The 22960-nt window shown below is 39.3% G+C and overlaps 1 protein-coding gene, 5 non-coding genes and 1 gene segment (V, D, J or C); 3 read left to right on the top strand and 4 right to left on the bottom strand.

Annotated features, from left to right (window-relative positions):
* Positions 1-8306: 8306 nt before the first annotated feature.
* On the bottom strand, positions 8307-8854 carry LOC132848103 (T cell receptor alpha variable 5-like). The segment is given in 2 exon segments: positions 8307-8701; positions 8809-8854. Coding segments are annotated over 2 exon segments (435 nt in total).
* Positions 8855-10523: 1669 nt separating this feature from the next.
* Positions 10524-10597, top strand: trnat-ugu (transfer RNA threonine (anticodon UGU)). The gene has a single exon. It is a non-coding gene; the product is annotated as a tRNA-Thr (tRNA).
* A 573-nt stretch (positions 10598-11170) lies between these two features.
* On the top strand, positions 11171-11244 carry trnat-agu (transfer RNA threonine (anticodon AGU)). Its single transcript has one exon. It is a non-coding gene; the product is annotated as a tRNA-Thr (tRNA).
* Positions 11245-12283: 1039 nt separating this feature from the next.
* trnar-ucu (transfer RNA arginine (anticodon UCU)) lies at positions 12284-12373 on the top strand. Its single transcript is given in 2 exon segments — positions 12284-12320; positions 12338-12373. It is a non-coding gene; the product is annotated as a tRNA-Arg (tRNA).
* A 3059-nt stretch (positions 12374-15432) lies between these two features.
* On the bottom strand, positions 15433-15505 carry trnaf-gaa (transfer RNA phenylalanine (anticodon GAA)). The gene has a single exon. It is a non-coding gene; the product is annotated as a tRNA-Phe (tRNA).
* An 814-nt stretch (positions 15506-16319) lies between these two features.
* trnal-uag (transfer RNA leucine (anticodon UAG)) lies at positions 16320-16401 on the bottom strand. The gene has a single exon. It is a non-coding gene; the product is annotated as a tRNA-Leu (tRNA).
* Positions 16402-18043: 1642 nt separating this feature from the next.
* On the bottom strand, positions 18044-21594 carry LOC132847889 (kelch-like protein 10). Its single transcript, XM_060873396.1, has 7 exons — positions 21485-21594; positions 20317-20806; positions 19350-19946; positions 18960-19109; positions 18571-18687; positions 18356-18447; positions 18044-18162 (listed from the first exon to the last, which is right to left on the bottom strand). The coding sequence occupies exons 1-7, from the start codon at positions 21592-21594 to the stop codon at positions 18054-18056; spliced, it is 1665 nt and encodes a 554-aa protein (XP_060729379.1). The 3' UTR covers positions 18044-18053.
* Positions 21595-22960: the final 1366 nt, after the last annotated feature.

Genomic DNA, 22960 nt, shown 5'->3' with positions numbered 1-22960 from the left:
AGATTAATACAGAAACATGCTTACAAATTACTATAATTAATTAATACATTACAAATTCATTGAGCTCATTAATACGGTTGAATAACTGATGAAAGTTAATGACCTGTAACTAGAGTGAGAATCAGTGGTGTGTATCTCACTATGTACAGTAAGTTGTATAGTTGAGCCATTTCTGAACACAGCTCTGTGATGATTCTGTATAATAGTGCTGTATGTGCTGAACTTTACACGTCTCTAGAAGGCCACACCCAGGAAGTGACACTTGTTGTAGTGTAACTTTTTTTTACACGTTTGTGTCATGTCTAATAGCTCAAAAATAGATGTCTGTAGGCTGTAGGTACTGGATACTTAGAGTCCAAATACGGTGTGCTGTTTACTTGGACATAGTACTTTTTTCTGTTTCTAGTAGAAAAGTGCTGACATTATACAGTATTTTGTATTTTCTTTAGAGTAATTTTGTCTGTTCATTATTTAATGTTTCTCTCTAAATGTTGAAACATTTGACTAAAAAGAAAAATCTATTTATATATCTATTACATCTGTGAGAATATTGTAGTAAGCATTTATGTTGTTTTACTTGCCACTTGAAATGAACAGTACATGAACAATGTGCAACAATATGGTGATTTTACAGGTCCATAACATTTAAGCCTGTAAGTACTGAAATACCATGTGATTAAGTATAGATCTGTTTGTAATTTTAAATAAAATGCTTTCCTGTCTGGTGACATGCTTCCTTATCTGGTGTGGTTTCTGTGGCTTTTTAGCTTCTACACTCAGAGGTGGTGTGTGTATTCTCTAAAAGTGTCTAGACCAAAGTATCCTATACCAATATTTACTGTGACATAACTACATCAAATCCAATTTTTGCTTATCCTGTATGGCCTATAAATAAATAATTAAAGACCTGGAAATTTCCACATTAACACATTAAATCATCAGACACATTAAACAAACTGTTGATCAGATGAATTTACTCTAATTAATCTACTCTTACTACATTTACTCCTTTTACACGTAGGTGTGTTTCAGACATGTGAACATTACACCCTCATTAATCTAGCTACCTGTTACCTCACTTATACTGTTGAAACTGAAGGTGTCAGGACTTTTGCTTGGACATTCTTGGCCGGAACATTAGGGGACAGTGTGTTTTGTGTCACATGTCTCATCAATACTCACCTGTTCGTAATGGACTCATTATTATCTCTATTTATTTCCCCCATGTTGTGTGTAGCTTCGCAGAGTCCTCGTCTTTTGTGTGTCGGTTTATGTATCATGTTGTGCCAGTTCTTGTGCTCATGGATTTATGTTCCCTATCTGTTTCTTTTGTTAATAATTTTTTTGTTTGTTTGTTTTTTCTATCCCTGTGTTTGGGTCTGCTTTTATCCCTGTGTTTCCTGACAAAAGGATTCTCTACCTTGAGGTTTTACTGAGCTCACTATCATGTTATCTGTTAGCTCGCTCTGTCAACTCTTGGCTGTATTCTGATCTGAACTAATTCACAACACAAACAGACCTCTCAGAAAGAACACTGTAACAACAGACTGTAAACATAGATGATGACTATGTGGATGAAGACCTCACTACTAGATGCTACACAGCTGAGTACCTGTGATAATTCACCAAAAACGGAACACATAATTGCTTTCTGAGCTTATTACAATGTCCTATATGGTTGTCTTCCCATCTAGAAATTCTGTTATTAGGACTGTTTTCAGAGTTACATTACCTACTGACACTTAGCAAAAAAGCTGTAAAGGATTAAACATGTGTCTCATACACTTATTCATATATACATGATTCTGACCTTAAAGTTAAGTTGTTTTTTCTTGCAGAACAAGGTAAAGTCCAGTGCTAACATCTGACAGTGTTTTATACACACAGTGTGTCATGGTGAAACATGTCAAATGTCATCAGTAAACTGTGTGCACATTTAACTGTCTACACATTGTGTTACTGTGTTACATCTTTGTTACATCAGGGGAATTAACGTTTGTTTTTCATAAATTGTTCAACCAGTAAGCTTTATCAATTTGGGTAAGAAAATGATCAAAATACAGCAACTAGTAAATGACTCTATTTGAATGAAACAGATAAACAGCTCCACCTGCTGAGAAACAAATATAAAGCTTGACTTTTTGTACAGTCTGTTAGAGTTTTGTGTCACTGTGGGCTGCATGGCACAGTAGTACAGTGCAGAGTCTGATACTGCAGCAGGAAAGATCTCCAGATCTACTTTATTCTCATTTTTACGAAGTTTGATGGATAGTCGTGGGTCAAGTTGTTCAGCTTTAATGACAGTATCTGTACGTTTATAAATCAGCAGCAGAAACTCTGGTTCTGACTGAGGATTTTGTCGATACCAGTGGAGATAATTAGCTGATTGATCATATGTGCAGGTCAGTGTGATCTTGCTACCTTCACTTGAAGATATGATGGTTTGGTCTGGTGTAATTCTGCTGTCAACTGCACCTGCTGAAAAAAGATTGCAACAATATATGACATTCATATATTTTTTTAAATGAATCCTCGTGTTTAGGTAACAGTACAAATCTCCAGCATCTACCTAAAGGTAATATAAATGACTTACCAATATTTTTGACAATTATTAATACAAGGAAGAATAACATGATTGATCTGTGTGTCTCTTGCAGTAGATATAAATGTCAGTATCTCTGTGAAACTGTCTAAACTGTATCTCACCACATCTAGCTCCACCTACTGAGGTGTAGTCATGTCAATTCTGACATCAGTCCCTCAGCCTAGAATTTACTTCTCATGTCACTTCTGATCTCATTTAATCTGTCACTAGTCAAATAATTCAGACAAATATCAATGCTGATAATGCAGTATATAATTTGTGTTAATCTTCTTAATGTTTCCGCATTTTGCTGGATCTTCTAATAATATTACACAGTTCACAACTATAAGGACTTTCTGAGGTTAATGTGATATTAGCAGTGTGATAATCTTTGCTCTGTGGCATTATAACATAAGTTCATAAATATTGTACATTCACTGAAATACTAACCAGTTAATTAATTTAAATATACAGCACCTGCTCATTTTTACTTAATGTAATTTGTATTTAAAAGGAATTACAGGGAATTTCTTGGTATGACGTGTATCAGTCACAGGAACTAAACAGAAAATGCACAGTGCTTGTATGGAGGTGTTCAGCTGCACAATAGAATTTAACTATCACAATGTAACGTGGTACGTGTGTTTATTTTATATTATTTGATATTTCCTCAAGCTAACTGTATCAAATTTCTGAAGGTGTTGTATGTATTAGCCAACTGTGATGTGATGAAATAAATGACTAATATTTAATCAGCCTGTGGAGTAGTTTATCTGTTTTGTTTTTGGATACATGAACTACAGAAAAAAAGTCTTTTTTCGCTTTTATCCGCCATGTCAAGGTTTCAATCGCTTTCGGCTAATGTCACACATGTGCACTGAATACTGTCAGGGTATTACATATTGTGTGTGTTACAACATCCAACCATTAGGGGGCCCCGGAGAGTGACAGAGGCGAGAGTCCAGAGAGAGACGAGGAAAGCGGAGTTGGCGAGACGAAGCACATGTTCAGTGTCGTGTTATATTCATACTTGTATGTGCGTTCACGAGTAATAAAAGAACCAAACTGGTTAATGCCTCCGAGTGGATATATATACACATGACATGGTGTCAGAAGTAAACGGATAAGAAATGAAAAATGGCCAAGTTTAATCCGCCTGGAAACTTCAGCTTTGACCGTCCGGAAGAATGGTATTACATATTATTGTGTGTGTTACAACATCCAACCATTAGGGGGCCCCGGAGAGTGACAGAGGCGAGAGTCCAGAGAGAGACGAGGAAAGCGGAGTTGGCGAGACGAAGCACATGTTCAGTGTCGTGTTACATTCATACTTGTATGTGCGTTCACGAGTAATAAAAGAACCAAACTGGTTAATGCCTCCGTGTGGATATATATATACACAAGACATGGTGTCAGAAGTAAACGGATAAGAAATGAAAAATGGCCAAGTTTAATCTGCCTGGAAACTTCAGCTTTGACCGTCCGGAAGAATGGCCAGCGTGGCGACAGAGATTCTCACGTTACAGGACCGCAACAAAACTAAGTAAAGAGGATACAGAGGTACAGATAAGTACTCTAATATATGCTTTGGGCATTGAAGCTGAGAACATTTTCAAATCGTTTACATTTGCAGAGGGAGAAAGTGCTGAGGATTACGAGACTGTTCTGGGAAAGTTTGACGAATATTTCATGCCGAAAAGAAATGTTATACACGAACGGGCTTGCTTCCATCAAAGAGTACAAAAGCCTGGGGAAAACGCGGAGTGCTACATCAGAGCGCTTTACGAGCTCAGTGAGTACTGTGAATTCGGTGCAACCCGAAACGAACACATAAGAGTAGTAGGAAGCAAGGATAGAGAACTTTCCAGAAGAATGCAGCTTATGACAGCACTTACCCTGGAAACAGCGGTGCAGATGACACGGCAGGCCGAGGATGTTGCAAAGCAGATAAGCCAGCAGGAGGGCCAGTCACGGAGCAGCATGCTAGAAGTGACCTCCAAACAGTCAACAAAGGCAACAAATAGGCCCTGGACAAGAGAGAAATACAAAAGAGGTAGTGAGAAAAGAAAAGAAGATACAGAGTATAGCCGGTGTGGTAAAACAGAACACACAGATATCGGAAAATGTCCAGCAACAAGCTCAGAATGCAGAAAGTGCAAAAGGAAAGGACACTGGGCAAGAATGTGCAAATCAAAAACTGTGAGACAAGTGACCGCAAAGGATGAGAGCGACGAGAGCTTTTACCTGGGCACAGTGAGTAACAAAAATAAAGTGAAGAAGCTAAATGGACTGTGTTGCTTAAGATTGGTGATACGCCAGTTAGTTTTAAGATAGACACTGGGGCGGATGTTAATGTAATAAATACAGCGACATATAAAAAGCTTCAGCGAAGCACCCAGCTCCAGCACTCAAACATAATACTAGATAGCCCAGGGGGACCACTGAAGTGCACAGGACAGTTTACTGCAAAAGCCAAACACAAAGGAAGAAAGTATGACATTACTGTGTACGTGATCACAGGAGAAACTGTCAGTAATCTTCTGAGTAGAGAAACTGCTACTAAAATGGGACTGGTTAAAAGATTAGAGCAAATAAGCACAGTCTTTGAAGGAGGCAGCACTATGAAAACAGAGCCGGTGAAAATTCACGTGAAAGAAGGTGCAGAGCCATATGCAATACACACTGCAAGGAGGGTGCCATTACCCCTAATGCCTAAAGTTCAGGCAGAACTGAAGAGAATGGAAGAACAAGGCGTAATGGAAAGAGTCACGCGGCCTACAGATTGGTGTGCACCCATGGTTCCAGTTATGAAACCCAATGGAGCAGTTAGGATTTGTGTGGGACTGAACAAACTGAATGACAACATAAAAAGAGAGAGATACATGCTTCCCACTACAGAAGAAATCCTAGCTAAATTAGCCTGAGCAAGCGTCTTCACATCCTTGGACGCAGCATCTGGATTCTGGCAGATTCCATTAAGCCATGAAAGCAGCCTGTTGACAACATGGGAGCAGAATTTACACAATGCGAGCTTCTGGGAGACCTAAATGGAGTGGCTGTGTATATGGACGATGTTATCGTGTACGGGAAGGATGAAGCAGAGCATGACAAACACCTAAAGGAAGTGTTAAAAAGGATGGAAAGTGTGGATCTCAAACTGAATAAGGAGAAATGTGTGTTCAGGAAGGCAGAGTTGAGTTTTCTGGGGCACATAGTGGATGCACAGGGTGTCAGGGCATACCCTGAAAAGGTATGTGCAATAAGAGACTTGCAAGAGCCTAAAAATGTAAATGAACTGAGGAGAGCGTTAGGCCTTATAAACTATATGGGCAAATACATTCCAAACCTTGCAACGGAAGGGGGTCCCTTGTATGAACTGCTCAAGAAAAGTAGTGCATGGACATGGGATCAATCACAGAAAAGTGCATTCAGCAACCTCAAGAAAGCACTCATTAAAGCACCAGTTCTAGCACACTATGATCCTGGAAAGGAAACAGTGGTATCAGCGGACGCTAGCAGTTACGGAGTCGGTAGCGTGTTACTGCAAAAGGACAATAACGACTGGAAGCCGGTTGCATATTGTTCCAGACAACTCACAAGTTCAGAAACAAGGTACGCTCAAATTGAGAAGGAATGCCTTGCAGGCGTATGGGCGTGCGAAAAGTTCTACAAATACCTAGTAGGTATGGACACATTCAAACTGATCACCGATCATAAGCCACTAATACCGCTAATCAATAGTAAAGACTTGGACACAGTGCCAGTGAGATGTCAAAGACTTCTGATGAGACTCATGAGGTTTAATGTAAAGACGGAGTATGCTCCTGGCAAAACCTTGGTTGTTGCGGACGCATTATCATGCAGTCCATTAAATGTCACAGAGGAATTCTTGACAGCCGACGTGAGTTGTCATGTGAATGCAGTCATCAAAGGTTTGCCGGTATCACAGCGGAAGCTGACAGAAATAAAAACAGAGACACGAAAGGATGAACAGTTACTGATTGTGGAGAAATTTGTAAAAGAAGGATATAGTCATCCCTAAAGTAATGAGACATGAGGTCCTTAACAGAATTCACGAGGGACACCAAGGATTGTCGAAATGCAGGGCAAGGGCTAAAGAGACTGTGTGGTGGCCTGGGATTTCAGAAGATCTCAGGAAGAGGATAGAAACATGCAAATTTTGCATCGAGAATAAACGTACACAACACAAAGAGCCTCTACAGCCTACTCCATTGCCAGAAATGCCTTGGCAGCGAATAGCCATAGACTTTTGTATGCATCAGGGAAAACAATACCTGGTGGTGTCTGACTATTATTCACGTTACTTAGAAATCCTTCTGTTACATACCACAACATCAGAGCACATAGTACAGAAACTTAAAGCTTTCTTGTGAGGTTTGGCATACCTGAACAGATCGTTAGTGACAATGGACCACAGTTCACCAGCGAAGTTTGGAGAAACTTGTGTGTTACGTATGACATCCAGCACATTACTTCTAGCCCACATCATCCACAAGGAAACGGACATGCGGAACGGGCAGTACAGACAGCAAAGCGCATACTGAAGCAGGATGACCCGCTACTAGCACTAATGTCTTTTCCAGCTACCCCTGCCACATCTACAGGTGTAAGCCCAGCAGAGTTGCTAATGGGAAGAAAAATCCGCACAACTCTACCTACCCTACAGAAAAACCTCAGACCAAAGTGGCCAAACAGAGCTAAGGTGAAAGAGAATGACAAAACAGCAAAGGAAAATCAAGCATACTATTTTAACAGGCGACACGGTGTGAAAGACTTACCTGTTCTGAAACCTGGGGATTCCGTGATGTTGAAGTTGGATGAGGAATCTAAATGGAAAGGACCAGCGACAGTGATGGCAGAGAGCACCACTCCGAGATCGTATGTGGTCGTTGATGAGAAAGAGGGGGAGAAGAGGAGAAATCGCAGGCATATTCAGTTATTGCCTGAAGAAGTTCCAGAAAAGACTGAAACAATAACAAGTTCAGAACAGTACAGACACAAGGTGCCTCACCGTATAGACTCAGAATCACCTACTGAAAACGTGAAAGCAAATACATTTGTCACAAGGTCAGGCAGAATAAGCAAACCTACTGTTCGTCTTGACTTGTAAGAAAAGCAAAAGGGTTAGAACGTTCTCAGGGGACAATGTTTACAATGTATTGAATGTTTAGTATTGCAAAAAGGGGTTAAAATATAAATGTGATAAGACATATGAGTTTTGATGTGTAGCCATAGTATCAGGTACTGTTGTGGTAAGGTTATTTATTTTTTAAAAGAAACAGTTATAAGTTATCAGCAGTACAAATATTGTGTTGTAAAGTTATTGAAAAAAAAGAGAGAGAAAAGAATGTGAATGATGTGAAATTCATATTGTTAACAGACATGTCCCTAAAGTATTTGACTAAAAGGGGGAGGTGTCAGGGTATTACATATTATTGTGTGTGTTACAACATCCAACCATTAGGGGGCCCCGGAGAGTGACAGAGGAGAGAGTCCAGAGAGACGAGGAAAAGGGAAGACGGCGAGACGAAGCACATGTTCAGTGTCGTGTTATATTCATACTTGTATATGCGTATATGTATGAATACTTGTATATGCCTCCGAGTGGATATATATATTTATATACACACAAGACAAAGGATTTCTTCTCTGATTATTCAAATAAACAACAAAGTCTGAGAAGTAAGAAAGAAAACTGTATTTAAATGAAACAGATAAACAGCTCCACCTGCTGAGAAACAAATATCAAGCTTGACTTTTTGTACAGTCTGTTAGAGTTTTGTGTCACTGTGGGCTCCATGGCACAGTAGTACAGTGCAGAGTCTGATACTGCAGCAGGAAAGATCTCCAGATCTACTTTGTTCTGCTTCTTACGAAGTTTGATGGATAGTCGTGGGTCAGGTTGCTTAGCTTTAGTGACATCATTTGTAGATATAATAATCAGCAGCAGAAACTCTGGTCCTGATTGAGGTTTTTGTCGATACCAGTGGAGATAATTAGCTGATTGATCATATGTGCAGGTCAGTGTGATGTTGCTGCCTTCACTTGAAGATATGATGGTTTGGTCTGGTGTAATGCTGCTGTCAACAGCACCTGCTGTAAAGACAATGCAACAACATAAACATTTCTACTTTCATTGGACCTGTTTATCTAACAAATCTCCAGAATCCACCTAAACGTTATGTATAATATAAATGACTTACCAATATTTTTGACAACTATCAATACAAAGAAGAATAACATGATTGTTCTGTGTGTCTCTTGCAGCAGATATAAATGTCAGTATCCACCTACTGAGGTGTAGTCATGTCAATTCTGACATCAGACCCGAAATTGTGCAGCGACATCTAGTGGTAGATAGTTGCAATATCAAGTAAAGTGATTTACAGGAGCTATTATCCCACCTACTGTTGTCACAAGGTGCAGCCAGTTGGCATGTCATTTTAAAAAGTACAGGAAACTCTTTACTGAGGTGAGAGGGATTCGAGACAAAACGTTGCTGATGTTTCCTTCCTTAGACGTTTTGGCATGGTTCCTGTTGTAAGCCAAAGATTAACTTAAGATTAACATTTAATGCAATTAATTAACTGATTAAATATCTTTGTAATAATAAATACAGAATAATACAACTGTTTTAACGACCTGTAATTAGAGTGAAAATCAGTGGTGTGTATCTCACTATGTACAGTAAGTTGTATAGTTGAGCCATTTCTGAACACAGCTCTGTGATGATTCTGTATAATAGTGCTGTATGTGCTGAACTTTACACGTCTCTAGAAGGCCACACCCAGGAAGTGACACTGTTGTAGTGTAACTTTGTACAGATCATCACTTCACAGTATCAGTGACAGTAAACTAGTCATTAATATTTCTGTGTTGTACAGTATTTCAGGATTTATCATCTACACAATACTGCAAGCTTTTACCTGTTTAGGTGGTGTTTACATTTGTACACAAAAATAATTGTATTATATAATTACAGGAATCTCTTTTGAATGCTGATATTTTTTTTAATAGTTAGTTGATAGTTATTTTATAGTTTAAATTAGGCTACTACAAAGGAACCGAGGAAGCAATGAGAACAGTTTTAATGAGTGAGAGTTTAAATCACTAACAGGAAACACAGCAAAGAGACATTAACTTATTAACTTAGCTAGAGATTATAATGTGCAGTCAGTAAGCTCAAATCTGATATCACCTGATACTACAAATGCTCTACCCTGTTTTATACATATTACATCATCCCAGATTCCTCTAACTACTCTAAATTGCTTCTTGATGTACATCACTGTATGTGTGTTTATTGTCTTAACCAGAAGAAAATGCCTACTGAATATGTACATATGAATGGATGGATGGAGAGATAGATGAATGAAAGTCTACCATCAAAGGGTGATATCTGTTTCTACTGCGGCTGCCATTGTTTAATAAAAAAATATTTTCTGGAAAATTTTCAATGCTGAAACATTTAAACACACAGAAATATTTATTTATTGGAATTTTGTTTGTAGTTAAGTGTGTGAATTTGTAGTGAATGTTGTGTAGAGGTTCATGTGCATAATGGAGTTTGTGGTTTTGATCACAAATATGTGAATGTTTTTGATTCCATAGGTTCTCTCTGTTCCATGGCTCACTGAACAAAACTAAAGTACTCAAACAAATGTCAGTAAAATCTTCCAACCCCATGATCATAGAAAAGAAATGGCTTGATTCCAAATGTAAACTCAAAGCTGGGAACACACATGTCAGCTGATGTTTCCAATGTTGCAAACACACTCACCTTCATGGACTGGGTTGACTTCCTCCTCTGCAGGCGGAGACTCCATAAGACTCTGGCTGTGACCAGTGGCTCCAAACTCATCATTAAGAGATGCAAAAACAAACTCATTAGACAGATAAAAAAGAGCTTTATAACAGTGGCGCTGTGGCTTAGTTGGTTAAAGTGCCTGTCTTGTAAACAGGAGATCCTGGGTTCAAATCCCAGCAGTGCCTGGTGTTTCTGTTGATGTAATTGCAGTACCTCCTTTCTTACAATCTGTGATGAAACACCACTTCAACAGGATGGCTTCTAAGCCACATTGCAGAGCAAATTTCCTGGTCGTGGGCATTGCAGTGATGAGAATAAAAGATTGCACACTCAAGTCATGTCGCAATTTGGATGAAGCTGAGAAGACGTACCAAGACCCGTGGCAGTTTTGGGCTCTGTGGCATAATGGATAGCGCATTGGACTTCTAGGCTTGTTGTTGGAGCTATTCAAAGGTTGTGGATTCAAATCCCATCAGAGTCATTTGGTTTAACTTCTGACTTAATTGCTCTGAGATAAGATCTAGGTTTGTGCTTAATAATATCTCAAGAATTCAAACAAGCTTGCAGCCGATGGGAGGAGAAGCGTTCAGACACAAACATGCATACCTCTGCAGAATGATTCTCTAAGATCTGTCAAAGTCTTTCTGTACAGAGTGTGCACTCATCAAATGGTCAAGCAGATGTACTAACTTGCATGTCTTATGGCTGGAGTAAAGCTTGCACACACTTAGACAGATGAAACAGAGCTTTATAACAGTGGCGCTGTGGCTTAGTTGGTTAAAGTGCCTGTCTAGTAAACAGAAGATCCAGGGTTCAAATCCCAGTAGTGCCTGCTCAGATGAAATGCCACTCCAACAGTATGGCTTCTAAGCACACACTATCACAGAGAGAAGAACAGCTCTTGGCTGTGGTGCTGTGGCTTAGTTGGTTAAAGTGCCTGTCTAGTAAACAGGAGATCCTGGCTTTTCTGGTGGTGAAAATGCAGTACCTCCTTTCCCTTTCTTACAATCTGAGCTGAAACACCACTCCATCAGGATGGCTTCTAAGCCACACTGCAGAGCAAATTCCCTTGTCGTATGCACTGGAGTCATGAGAATAAAAGATTGCACACTCAAGTCATGTTGCTTGCTAGCCAAAGAAAAGCAGCTGTCTAACGAACGGGTGTGTGTTATGCTGTCCATGAATTTGGATGAAGCTAAGAAGACATACCAAGGCCAACAGCAGTTTCAGGCTCTGTGGAACAATGGATAGCGCATTGGACTTTTTGGCTTGTTGTGGGTTTGAACCCCTTCAGAGGCTTTTTATTTAACTTGTGACTTATTTGCCCAGGGATAAGATCTAGGTTTGTGCTTGATCATATCTCGAGAATTCAAACTAGCTTGCAGCCGATGGGAGGAGAAGCGTTCAGACACAAACGTGCATGCCTCTGCAGGATGATTATCGTAGATCTTTAAAAGTCTTTCTGTACAGAGTGTGCAGTCATCAAATGGTCAAGCAGATGTTCTAACTTGCATATGTCCTATGGCTGGAGTAAATCTTGCACACACCAACACAGAGGAAAGAGAGCTTTACACCTGTGGTGCTGTGGCTTAGTTGTCTTGTAAACAGGAGATCCTGGGTTCAAATCCCAGCAGTGCCTGGTGTTTCTGTTGATGTAATTGCAGTACCTCCTTTCTTACAATCTGTGATGAAACACCACTCCAACAGGATGGCTTCTAAGCCACATTGCAGAGCAAATTTCCTGGTCGTGGGCATTGCAGTGATGAGAATAAAAGATTGCACACTCAAGTCATGTCGCTTGCGGTGTGTGTTTTACCGTCCATGAATTTGGATGAAGCTGAGAAGACGTACCAAGTACGGTGGCAGTTATGGGCTCTGTGGCGCAATGGATAGCGCATTGGACTTCTAGGCTTGTTGTAGGAGCTATTCAAAGGTTGTGGGTTCGAATCCCATCAGAGTCATTTGGTTTAACTTGTGACTTATTTGCTCTGAGATAAGATCTAGGTTTGTGCTTAATAATATCTCAAGAATTCGAACGAGCTTGCAGCCGATGGGAGGAGAAGCGTTCAGACACAAACGTGCATACCTCTGCAGGATGATTCTCTTAGATCTGTAAAAGTCTTTCTGTAAAGAGTGTGCACTCATCAAATGGTCAAGCAGATGTTCTAACTTGCATACAGATTTGGCCTTTAAAAATGCGTGTCTCGGAGAGAAGAGTGCCGCGAGGACCTCCAGCATTCTGTGGCAGTCTATTGAAGGGGGGTCAAATGTTCGCCGCAGGAAATACAAAACCTGTAGAGGGCAGTCGTATTTCATGCAGGCTGAGTCGACAATATGTGTTATTTTCTTAACTGTTACATAAACAGTCACATATTATTCATCCAAATCCGACTCAAACGCGCATCATGTGTCTTATTTTTTTCTGTCACGGATGGCTTTTTGGTACCGCTCGATGCAACTTTGGGTTTCCTCAGGCGACGTGCGGTGTGTTACAGAAAAAATGCTTCTGTTGGTTTGTTGATGGTAAAAACAAATGAGATCTTGGTATTATTACTTTGGGGTTATTAGCGATAGTTTATCAGTATTGCAGCAAATTGTTTGTTTTGTATTTCCAAATCGCTTTTAAATCTGAATAAACAGTGTTATTTGATGCAATTAGTGGTTTGTTTTTTATATATTATGGTGTAGTAGAGGATATGGCAAACAGCTCATCCTGAATGAAATCCCTCATTCCATATCTAAAGCATTTTGAGTGCAATATAAATGTATCATTTTGTTATGCTTATTATATATGAATAAGATTCATTCATTCATTCATCTTCTACCGCTTATCCGAACTACCTCGGGTCACGGGGAGCCTGTGCCTATCTCAGGCGTCATTGGGCATCAAGGCAGGATACACCCTGGACGGAGTGCCAACCCATCGCAGGGCACACACACACTCTCATTCACTCACGCAATCACACACTAGGGACAATTTTCCAGAGATGCCAATCAACCTACCATGCATGTCTTTGGACTGGGGGAGGAAACCCCCGAGGCACGGGGAGAACATGCAAACTCCACACACACAAGGTGGAGGCGGGAATCGAACCCCGACCCTGGAGGTGTGAGGCGAACGTGCTAACCACTAAGCCACCGTGCCCCCCCTCTTATTATATATGAATAAGCTAATTTATTTAATTTATTTAAGCTACATTTAAACAAAATTTGTTTAAAAAATGTTTTTATATTTTTTTTGTTTAAATGTAGCTTAAATAAATTGATTGCGACCACTTACCTTAAAAAATTGAGTAAATTGAATGAATATTTTTTTTTGTGTGTTGTAAGATCTGTAAAGTTTTATCAGTCAATAAATATGTTTTAGTTTTCTATATCGTGTTTAAGTCGTTATTTATATATTTTATAAAGTACAATATGTGATGCTGAGGTATTTTTTTTTTATTAAAAATAAGCTCCAGTTCATGTTCTCTGAACAATAAGCACTGTTTAACACATGATTTTTAGTCTGATTATTTGCATTGAGCATATCGCAATACAGAGGTTGTTCTTATGTAGTTATGTTCTAATTTAGCATTTTTTGTCTGATTATTTGCCATTGAGGCATATCACAATAGAGAGATTAGCACTAATCTAATAGGCTACCAAAATACAACAAAAATAACACATAATTAAAAACTTTTATTTTTTACATTCCAGTATGTCCACTATGACTCTTCATTACAACTGGAAGAACTTTAAACCATCTGTTGATGTACTTGTTGCATGCCTTTTCTGTAAGTTCCTCAAACCAGAATTTGTCTATGGCAGCAATTAACTCAGATTTTGAGGTTGGTTTTGCTTCTTTCCAAATATAATCTTTCAAAGCATGCCAGACCATCTCAATGGGATTCATATCCTGGGATTCTGGTGGAGTCTTTACCCAGTTAATACCCTCTGCAGCAATGACTCTGCTTGCAGCAGTGCGCTTCGGATCATTGTCCTGGAAAAAATGGTGGTGGACTCCGAAGGTTTCCCGAATATATGGGGAAGCAGCTTCTTTAATAATAGCACCTTCGAAGAAAGTACGATCCATAATCCCATCAAATATTGCGATAGGTCCTGTTCCAAGTCTGGATATTGCTCCCCAAACATGAACTTTCAAATTTTCAGTCGCATAATTCTGTTCGACGGTCTCTCATGGGAGTAATTCTACAAGATGTGACTTTAAATCACGTGTCCATGGAGGTCGAGAAACAACTTTATGTGGATGCAGCAGGATCAGACGGTACACTTAGAGCAGATCGTTTTGCTGCTGGTTTGTTTAAAAGGTTAATTCCCCTTACTGTTTATCATGACTGGGTAGGTTCTGTGAACTATGATGGTTCAAAGGGAAAAAAACGCTCTGCCATTGAATCTACGTCAAGCCATTTCCGATGCTGTTGCTAGGAAATTCCACCCCTCCTTGCGCACGGTGGCTTAGTGGTTGGCACGTTCACCTCACACCTCCCGGGTCGGGGTTTGATTCCCACCTCCACCTTGTGTGTAGAGTTTGCATGTTCTCCCCGTGCTTCGGGGGTTTCCTCTGGGTACTCCAGTTTCCTCCCCCGGTCCAAAGACATGTATGGTAGGTTGATTGGCATCTCTGGAAAAATTGTCCCTAGTGTGTGATTGCGTGAGTGAATGAGAGTGTGTGTGTGTGTGCCCTGCGATGGGTTAACACTCCGTCCAGGGTGTATCCTGCCTTGATGCCCGATGACGCCTGAGATAGGCACAGGCTCCCCGTGACCCGAGGTAGTTCGGATAAGTGGTAGAAGATGAATGAATGAATGAGCTTTAATTGAAAAGTTATTGAACAGACCGCTATGAAAATCACGGTGTCTTTAAATGTAGCTTTCTGGCACAATTCCTTTACCAAACAGGTTTAAAAATGGTCTTGTCAGGAACACCAAGATCCAAAGCCACAAGGGATTTGCAAAGTTCATCGGCACTCCCTAGCCAATGATACAAACATACACCACCTCTGTAGAAGCAAACCGATTGCCGAAACCCGGGATCGAACCAGGGACCTTTAGATCTTCAGTCTAACGCTCTCCCAACTGAGCTATTTCGGCAATGGGACACAATGCTGTGAGCATTAACAACGGGACGCGAGTGTGAGCGTGTGAGTCTCTTTGGGTCCGGTAACTCTTTTTCCTAAGATTCATATCTAGAGGGCATGGGAGCCACAAACATTGTAAAGCCTTTGTTTTGTTAAGACCCCACAACGCTTTGCAAAGTTCATTGGCACTCTATAGCCTCAGCCTCTTGTTTGAGGTAGGTTTACAAAATTGCAGGTTAGCCTATAATAGGGAACTTAAGGTAATTGAAAAAAATCTTGCAGGATAATCTTGATTAAAACAACCAGATTTGTGCAGGGTGGAATTCAGCTGAATTTCCACCCTGCACATTCATCAATCCCATGCACCCAGCACTTTGCCTACTGCAGGACTATTAAGGCCGAACCCCCAATGCACTGTGCATTCCTCCATAACATAACACAGATCGTTTCAAATCCTGCACACAAAATGATGTCAAAGAATTTCCATCTTGGTGAGTATTTACATAAAGTGTTTACATATTACTTAAAGTTATATTTTAAACTCCATCGTGCTTTGTGTAAGTTACTGTGCAACAAAATTTTACCATTGTAAATACAAATACACTGACTGAGCAGACATTTAGGTGAGATTAAAAAAAAAAAGTTTCTCTGACAGCGGTGGGATTTAACCCACGCCTCCAAAGAGCGGAAACAGGATGCAAGCTAGTGTGAGCATGTAAGTTTACCAGCACAGAAATATCTACCAAAGTTAAGATCCAGACTGCTAGGTTATCACACCCCACTTTAGCAGAGACAGGACACTAAATCCATGCCTTGAAACATTTCCCTGGCAGTGGTGGGATTTGAACCCACGCCTCCAAAGAGACTGGAGCCTAAATCCAGCGCCTTAGACCACTCGGACACACTTCCTGTGAACACACAGGCCTTTCTGCTTTCCACCAAGAAGGAACATTCTAGCATAAACTTGCTTATGTCAACTAACAAGCATCTGTGTGCAAACAGCACAGAAATACAGCCCAGAGTTGTGAAAGATGCAGATCCAGTGCTAGCTTATCACACCCCACTCTAGCACAGACTCAGTGAACAGTTAGGAAGCTTAATAAAGTTTATTATTGTTTGATTAGAATCAGGGATTAGAATCTCTACAGGGAACGAAAATGAAAACTTTAATTTGAATAAAATCAACTAAAATTGCTCAAGCTAAAGTTTTATTATTTTGTTTAAAATGTCCTTAACTGTTTAACATTATTTTTCCTTTCCAAAGTGATTTCAGGAACCTAAACAGGCCTAACGTCCTGCACAGAAGTAATCACTTCCTGTATGTCTGGTTACAAAAAAAAATTAATATCCATTACAGCATTTTTTATTGTTGCATTTGTTTATTTTTATTTTTATTTTTTTTTAAGGTTGATCCATGTAGAAAGTGTTTTCTGTGAGCAAAACATATCACACTGCAAAGTAGAACTAAGCTCAGGTACTGAAAATAATTATCCATGTGTTGGTTTTATTTCTACTCTCAGCTTCAGTGTAGTCTCTGATACATAAAGAATTGTATTAAACATTATTGTCTTTCACTTTAGCTGGTTTCTGACTAAAGAGGAGTGTTGTGGGACACAGGAGACAGGAAACACTAAAATATTGTTTCTGTTCAGAATTAAAAAAAGAAAATAGAAAAATCTTTCTGAATTATTTTAATATAAATCTCAGATTTATTGTGTTAGAAGCCTTCTTTACATGGTTTTAATCAAAATAATTATAAAACAATAAAATATATGTAGTCAAAATGATAAAAAAAAGACAATATGAATGAAACAATATTAATGAATTTATTTGTGTTTCATTATTATTACAATAAACCGGGAAGCTCCACACTCATACAGCTGAATATATTATAGATACAGTACATGAGATTTAGTAACAATAATAAAGTGAGACAAGTTTTGTATTCTGTACACTTTGATTCATATAAAAAGTAAAAATAAACAACTCTATATACATATAAGACACATTTTATATTAAACATTGTGTTTTAACACCCAGCACATTATGATTTTTTTTTTATTTTTTGAAATGCAAAAGAACCAAAAAAATCAATACACTGTTATATTCATATATATTCATTTTAAAACATTTAATATTCATTGACACACACCTGAGTAGTTTTAAAGGTATAAAGTAACATTTCCCGTAATGAACGTTATACAATTATAGAAATCGATTTTTTTTACTTTTAGTACCTTTTACTCATCACACTTACATTAAATACTTAATACGTAATATGATTGATTTGTTCTGTATATAAATATAAACTCTGAGCTCCCAAAGATGCAATAAATAAATAAAGAGTTATTCCTGAATATTTATACAGATTTCCGATAACAGACTATTGTGTCATAAACACAGGTGAATTACGCAGATGATTAAAACAATAAAATAAATGTTTAAAATGACAGATAGAGGTTAAATCCTAATCTGTACTCTATGTCTTAAAATAGGCAATTAATTAATAATACCATGACATATAATAATAAAATATAATAAAAATAATAAAAGCTGTGCATCTAGAGTAAACCATCACGTTCTGTGGTGTAGTCGGTGACGTTGGGAAGCCCAGAAACCACACAGCAGCTGACTGCGCTGCGGGAAATGTTCAGATTCTGGACATGGAACCTGCAGGAAATCAAACGTTTGTCATGTTTGTAATGTTTCTGTGTTTAATTATCACCATAACATCACATTTACCCTGGGGTTCAGTTTAATACACTAAATAATTACAAGATACACACACACACCCTACGAGTTTCTAGGATAAACTTAACTACATAACCCCAGATCTCTGGAAGTGACAGTAAGCTGCTCTTACCACTCATCTTTATACACATCGTAGTACTCGCATCTGGAGGTTGTGCCTTTATTATTGCAGCCACCAATCACATACAAGTGACCGTCCATCACCTGAAAGAAGAAGACGATCATATGGTGAAGAGGTAGACAATAGATGGATTATTATTCATTATTATTCATTCACTCCAGGTTTTGGAGTTGGGTCTAATCTTGTATTAACACCAGGTTCGTTACCTCGATGCCAAAGTTGCTGCGTGGGTTAAGCATGGGGGAAAGAAACCTCCAGGAGTTGGTGCGAGGGTTAAAGGCCTCGATGCTCTGCATCCGACTGAATCCACCGAAACCTCCGATCTATAAAACATCAGATTTCTCTGTGTGAATGAACATAAACAGTGCGAATAGAAACATGTATCCATCCCGCCACTTACAAAACAATGATATGGGCTTCATTTATTTCTTCAAAAATTAAGTTTTCATAGAATTATTTTCACATTTACCACATAGTCTCATTTTAAGACGTCATTTTTGTTTAAAGGTTGAAATTTCGATCCTTATATCAGTACATAGGTCATATGGTTAAATTTTCTGTGTGTGTGTGTGTGTGTGTTATTTTCAGTTCTTACAGCAAACAATTGGTTGTTCAGTGCAATGACACCTAGGCCACTCCTGGGCATGTGCATCGGCTCAATCAGGGTCCACTGATTAGAATAAGGGTCAAAACACTCAGCCGTGAAATGATGCTTGTTTTCACTGAAGCCTCCACAGATGTAGATCTACAGGAACCAAAAAAAAAAAAAGACAAAAAGTAATCAAGCTTCTGGGTGTCTCCAGGTTCTGCTTTCAGGTCTCATCAGGGACTGGAACATTAAATAATATTAATAATAGATTAATTTAATTTTTTAGCCAAAGGCCCTTGACCCTTTTTGTACCAGGGCACTGTATCAGGAATGATCCTGACCTCTGACCCCAATTCACTGTGCTGAAGTGTGTGTGTGTGAGAATTGAAGGCTTACCTTGCCATTTAAAGTGGCAGCGCTGGCGTCACTTCGCTGCTCGTGCATGGATGGGATGAGGCTCCACTGGTTGGTGCTTGGTTGATAACGCTCAGCTGTGTTAAGACTCACGGTGCCGTCGAAGCCTCCCATGGCATAGATGAATCCGTCCAGCACGGTAACGCTAACATGGCCGCGGCGCGAGTGCATGGGCGCTGCCTCGTTCCACGTTCCATCCAGGGGATCAAATGTGCACATGGTGTTGAAGTATTCCACAAGGTCAGAGCCACCAATAACATACACCAAACCATCAAAGTACACTGTGCCGTGATATATTCGAACTTGCTCTTCTCTGCTGGAGATGCACATCCAGCTGTCCAGCCTCGAGTCGTACGTTTCCACTATGTTCTTAGAAGATTCCTCACTGAAGCCGATGGCAAACAAGATGGAATATGGGAGCCGTGGACGGGTAAACAGATGTGAGTGTCTGGTGTTGGAGATGTACATGGCCTTCATGGCGTTGGCGATGATGGGTTGACACTCACACACACTGCTGACCACCGGGTTTTTCTTTATATTTTCCAGGAAGTATTCCTGAGTCACCAGAGCCAGCCGCACCTGACCTCACAGCACAGACAACACAATATGAAAGGTCAGAACTTTTGGTTAGAAAGTGGAGCAAAAATGTGGAAGGTTGTAGGATAATATGGAATCTGACTAATTTCTACAGGAGACTGTGAGATAATTGTTGTACGATTAAGATCGTATTATATAACAAAAAAGACTTATTATTAAACAAGAAGATCTCAAAATAATGAGATTTTTCCTGCCCATTAGCATGTATTGTTTATTACCATCATTACCTAATTAAATTAATTCAGAGCTATCACTGGATCCCTAACTGTTAGTCTACTGTCTGGTTTCTGTTCCATTCAAACTCAATGTAGGAACAATCATCAGGGTCTTGGTCGGGTGTATTGACACTCACCTTCTGCAGCAGGTTCACTATGTGCTGCTTTCGCTCGCTGGGATCATACCTGATCCACAGGAATACAGCTTGGAACGCTGTTTTCTCCTCCTTGATGTTCAGCTCATCCTTCTCCAGGATGTCACTGAGCTGCTCCACGGTCAGCTCTAGGAATTTTCCAGACTGTGAAAAAACGACGTCCTCGAAGTGATGCAACGTGTACATGTAGGCCTGATCCCGCAGCTCGTAGCACGAGTGAGTGTCAGCGTACTGCCAAATCCTTAAGCAGTTATCCGGGTTTAAATGTTCCTGTATGAATTCACAGCAGCTCATTACAAGGTCTTGGATAAGCAGGTAATTGGCCGTGGCCAAGAGAGTCTCCACTTCATCAGTGGTGACTTGAATGTCCTGTGTGTACATGTAATGGATTATAAGATCCATGATTTCTGGAGATACACCATTGATGTTGTGCACACTCTGATCCAGATTGTTCCATCTTGTGAATAGAGCTCTGCAGGTCAGGAAGAGAATAACATATATTAGTTAAAACATATATTAAAAATATCTCCACACAATAGACTAGAGTCCTGATGATGTGGATGCTGCAGTCAGGAGTTAGAGAGAGTTTAAACGGAGGGCGTTCCTCTAGCCTGTCAATCAGAGCGACGATAGCCAATCAAACGTGTAGTTTATGTAACTTGTAGACAAGTCCAGTAATAAATACATTTTAATTGTACTTCAGACACTATAATGAATCATTCAGCAAATCCAGATTGTTAAAAAGAAATAAAATCTATCACTATATAAATATTCTTCCATGAAGATAAGATGAAGACGGTGTAGCCGAAGAAAACTAAACTCGAGCTAAATATCAGCGAAAAAAACAAACACTTCATAGTTTATTTCCAGCCCAGTTGTCACCGCATGTGTTTTACACAGTACACACACTGGACATGCGCTCCTTAACATCCTGACACTTGTTTTATTACAATATCGTGTAACAGGGTGGATTTCAGTCAGATGGCTGTGAGGAAACGTCGGCGTTAAGAAATCATCATTAAATCAGACTCGCGGAGTTGTGACTATGGATCTGTTCATTTAATACTAATGTAAATAACATTTCATCTTCGGTATAGTTTTTGCTCATTAGGTACCATTTTAAGATGAAAAGTTGTGTTTGTTTTTTTACCTGAAATACGGGCTGTACGCCGAGAGGATGTTCTTGTGGACCTTGAAGTCCACTTCGTCCACTCTGAGCACCGCGTCACACAGCGACCCGTCCAATCGCATCTCGTTCATAAACCGCACAGCTTCCTGTCTTCACTCATCATCTCTCTCCATACTCGTAAACAAGTCGTCTAATCCGTACGTGTTACAGGGCGTGATAAGAGCGTTGATAGTGAGTTTGTAAAGAAGCGTGTTTTAAATCGCAGCTTTCTGGAACAGCGCCGAATTCAAAACAGGCGCCGCGTCATAGTGACGTCATGTCGTCAATAAGCTGTGGCCTCAAACCACATCATGTCGTTTCCTGGCACTAATAAACCATAGTTTAAATAACTAATTAATTATAATACATCAAAAACCAATGTACAATGTTATACAAAACCTTTTAAGCATCACTCACATAAAATGTGTCATAATATGTAACCTTATTTAAATGCACAGTTTATAAATCTATTCAATGAGCTCCAAAAGATGCTCCAAAATTAAAAATGAAAATCTTTACTGAATATTTTTATACAGATTCCTGCCATAGTTTAAATCATAGACTTTATCCTACAATAGGACTGTTTACATGTGGGGAAAACCTTCAATATAGTTGCTCTGTACGTTTCATTAGTGAGCGTCACAGCAAATTCAGTCCGAGGTCAGATTGTTATGTTCAGTCATATAAACCTATTCGAGACAGTCGATGAAATCCACTTTATTACTAGAATAATCCTGAGATAAATGTGACTATCTGTCCAGAGGTTAGTCTGAGCTGGAATCAGGTCATAAAACAGGATGATGATGCTGGACATCAACAGAATGGCAAAGAAGAAAATATGAAGCTGTTGGAATAGCAGATTTAAAGTCCAGACCTCAACCTCACTGGAATGCTGTGCTGTGAATTAAAGCCATGTTGTAAAGAAGACTGGACAATAGTTTCCCAAAATGATGTAAGAGACTGATGAACTCCTGCACAAAACTTTTACTTCATATTATTGTTGCTAAAGGTGTTTGAAACTGGTACTGAATTATCGGATGCACTTTATTCCCACCTAGTATCAGAATGCTGGTTAATTTTTAGTGACAAAATGACTACATATTTAAATCTCTGGTGTTCTCACCTGAGTTTGTTTATGGAGGTTGTTGAGGATCAAACAATTGTTACTTAATTAATCCCGGATAAATAAAAAGACTTTGCGGAATTTTATCTTTCCTGATGACTTCCTATCACAGCAAGAAAACAGATCTTTTTATCTTCAGAGTTGCATAAACTAATCAACTAATACAATCACTAATGGCTTCTGTGGAGATTTCAGCTAGTCAGGTGACAGTGCAGAAACCAGGAAATTTTGCTAAAAATATAAGGAGTTAGATTATTCTGTAGTAAAAAATATATGATAAGCCGAACGTAATAAGAAAATGTATCACTCTGTCTATTCTTATTAACATAGGGAGA

This window comes from Tachysurus vachellii, chromosome 7 (genome assembly GCF_030014155.1).
Source record: "Tachysurus vachellii isolate PV-2020 chromosome 7, HZAU_Pvac_v1, whole genome shotgun sequence".
Classification (NCBI taxonomy): Eukaryota; Metazoa; Chordata; class Actinopteri; order Siluriformes; family Bagridae; genus Tachysurus; species Tachysurus vachellii.
The sequence above is the reverse complement of the archived record's forward strand: the minus strand, read 5'-3'. Positions and strand labels throughout refer to the sequence as shown.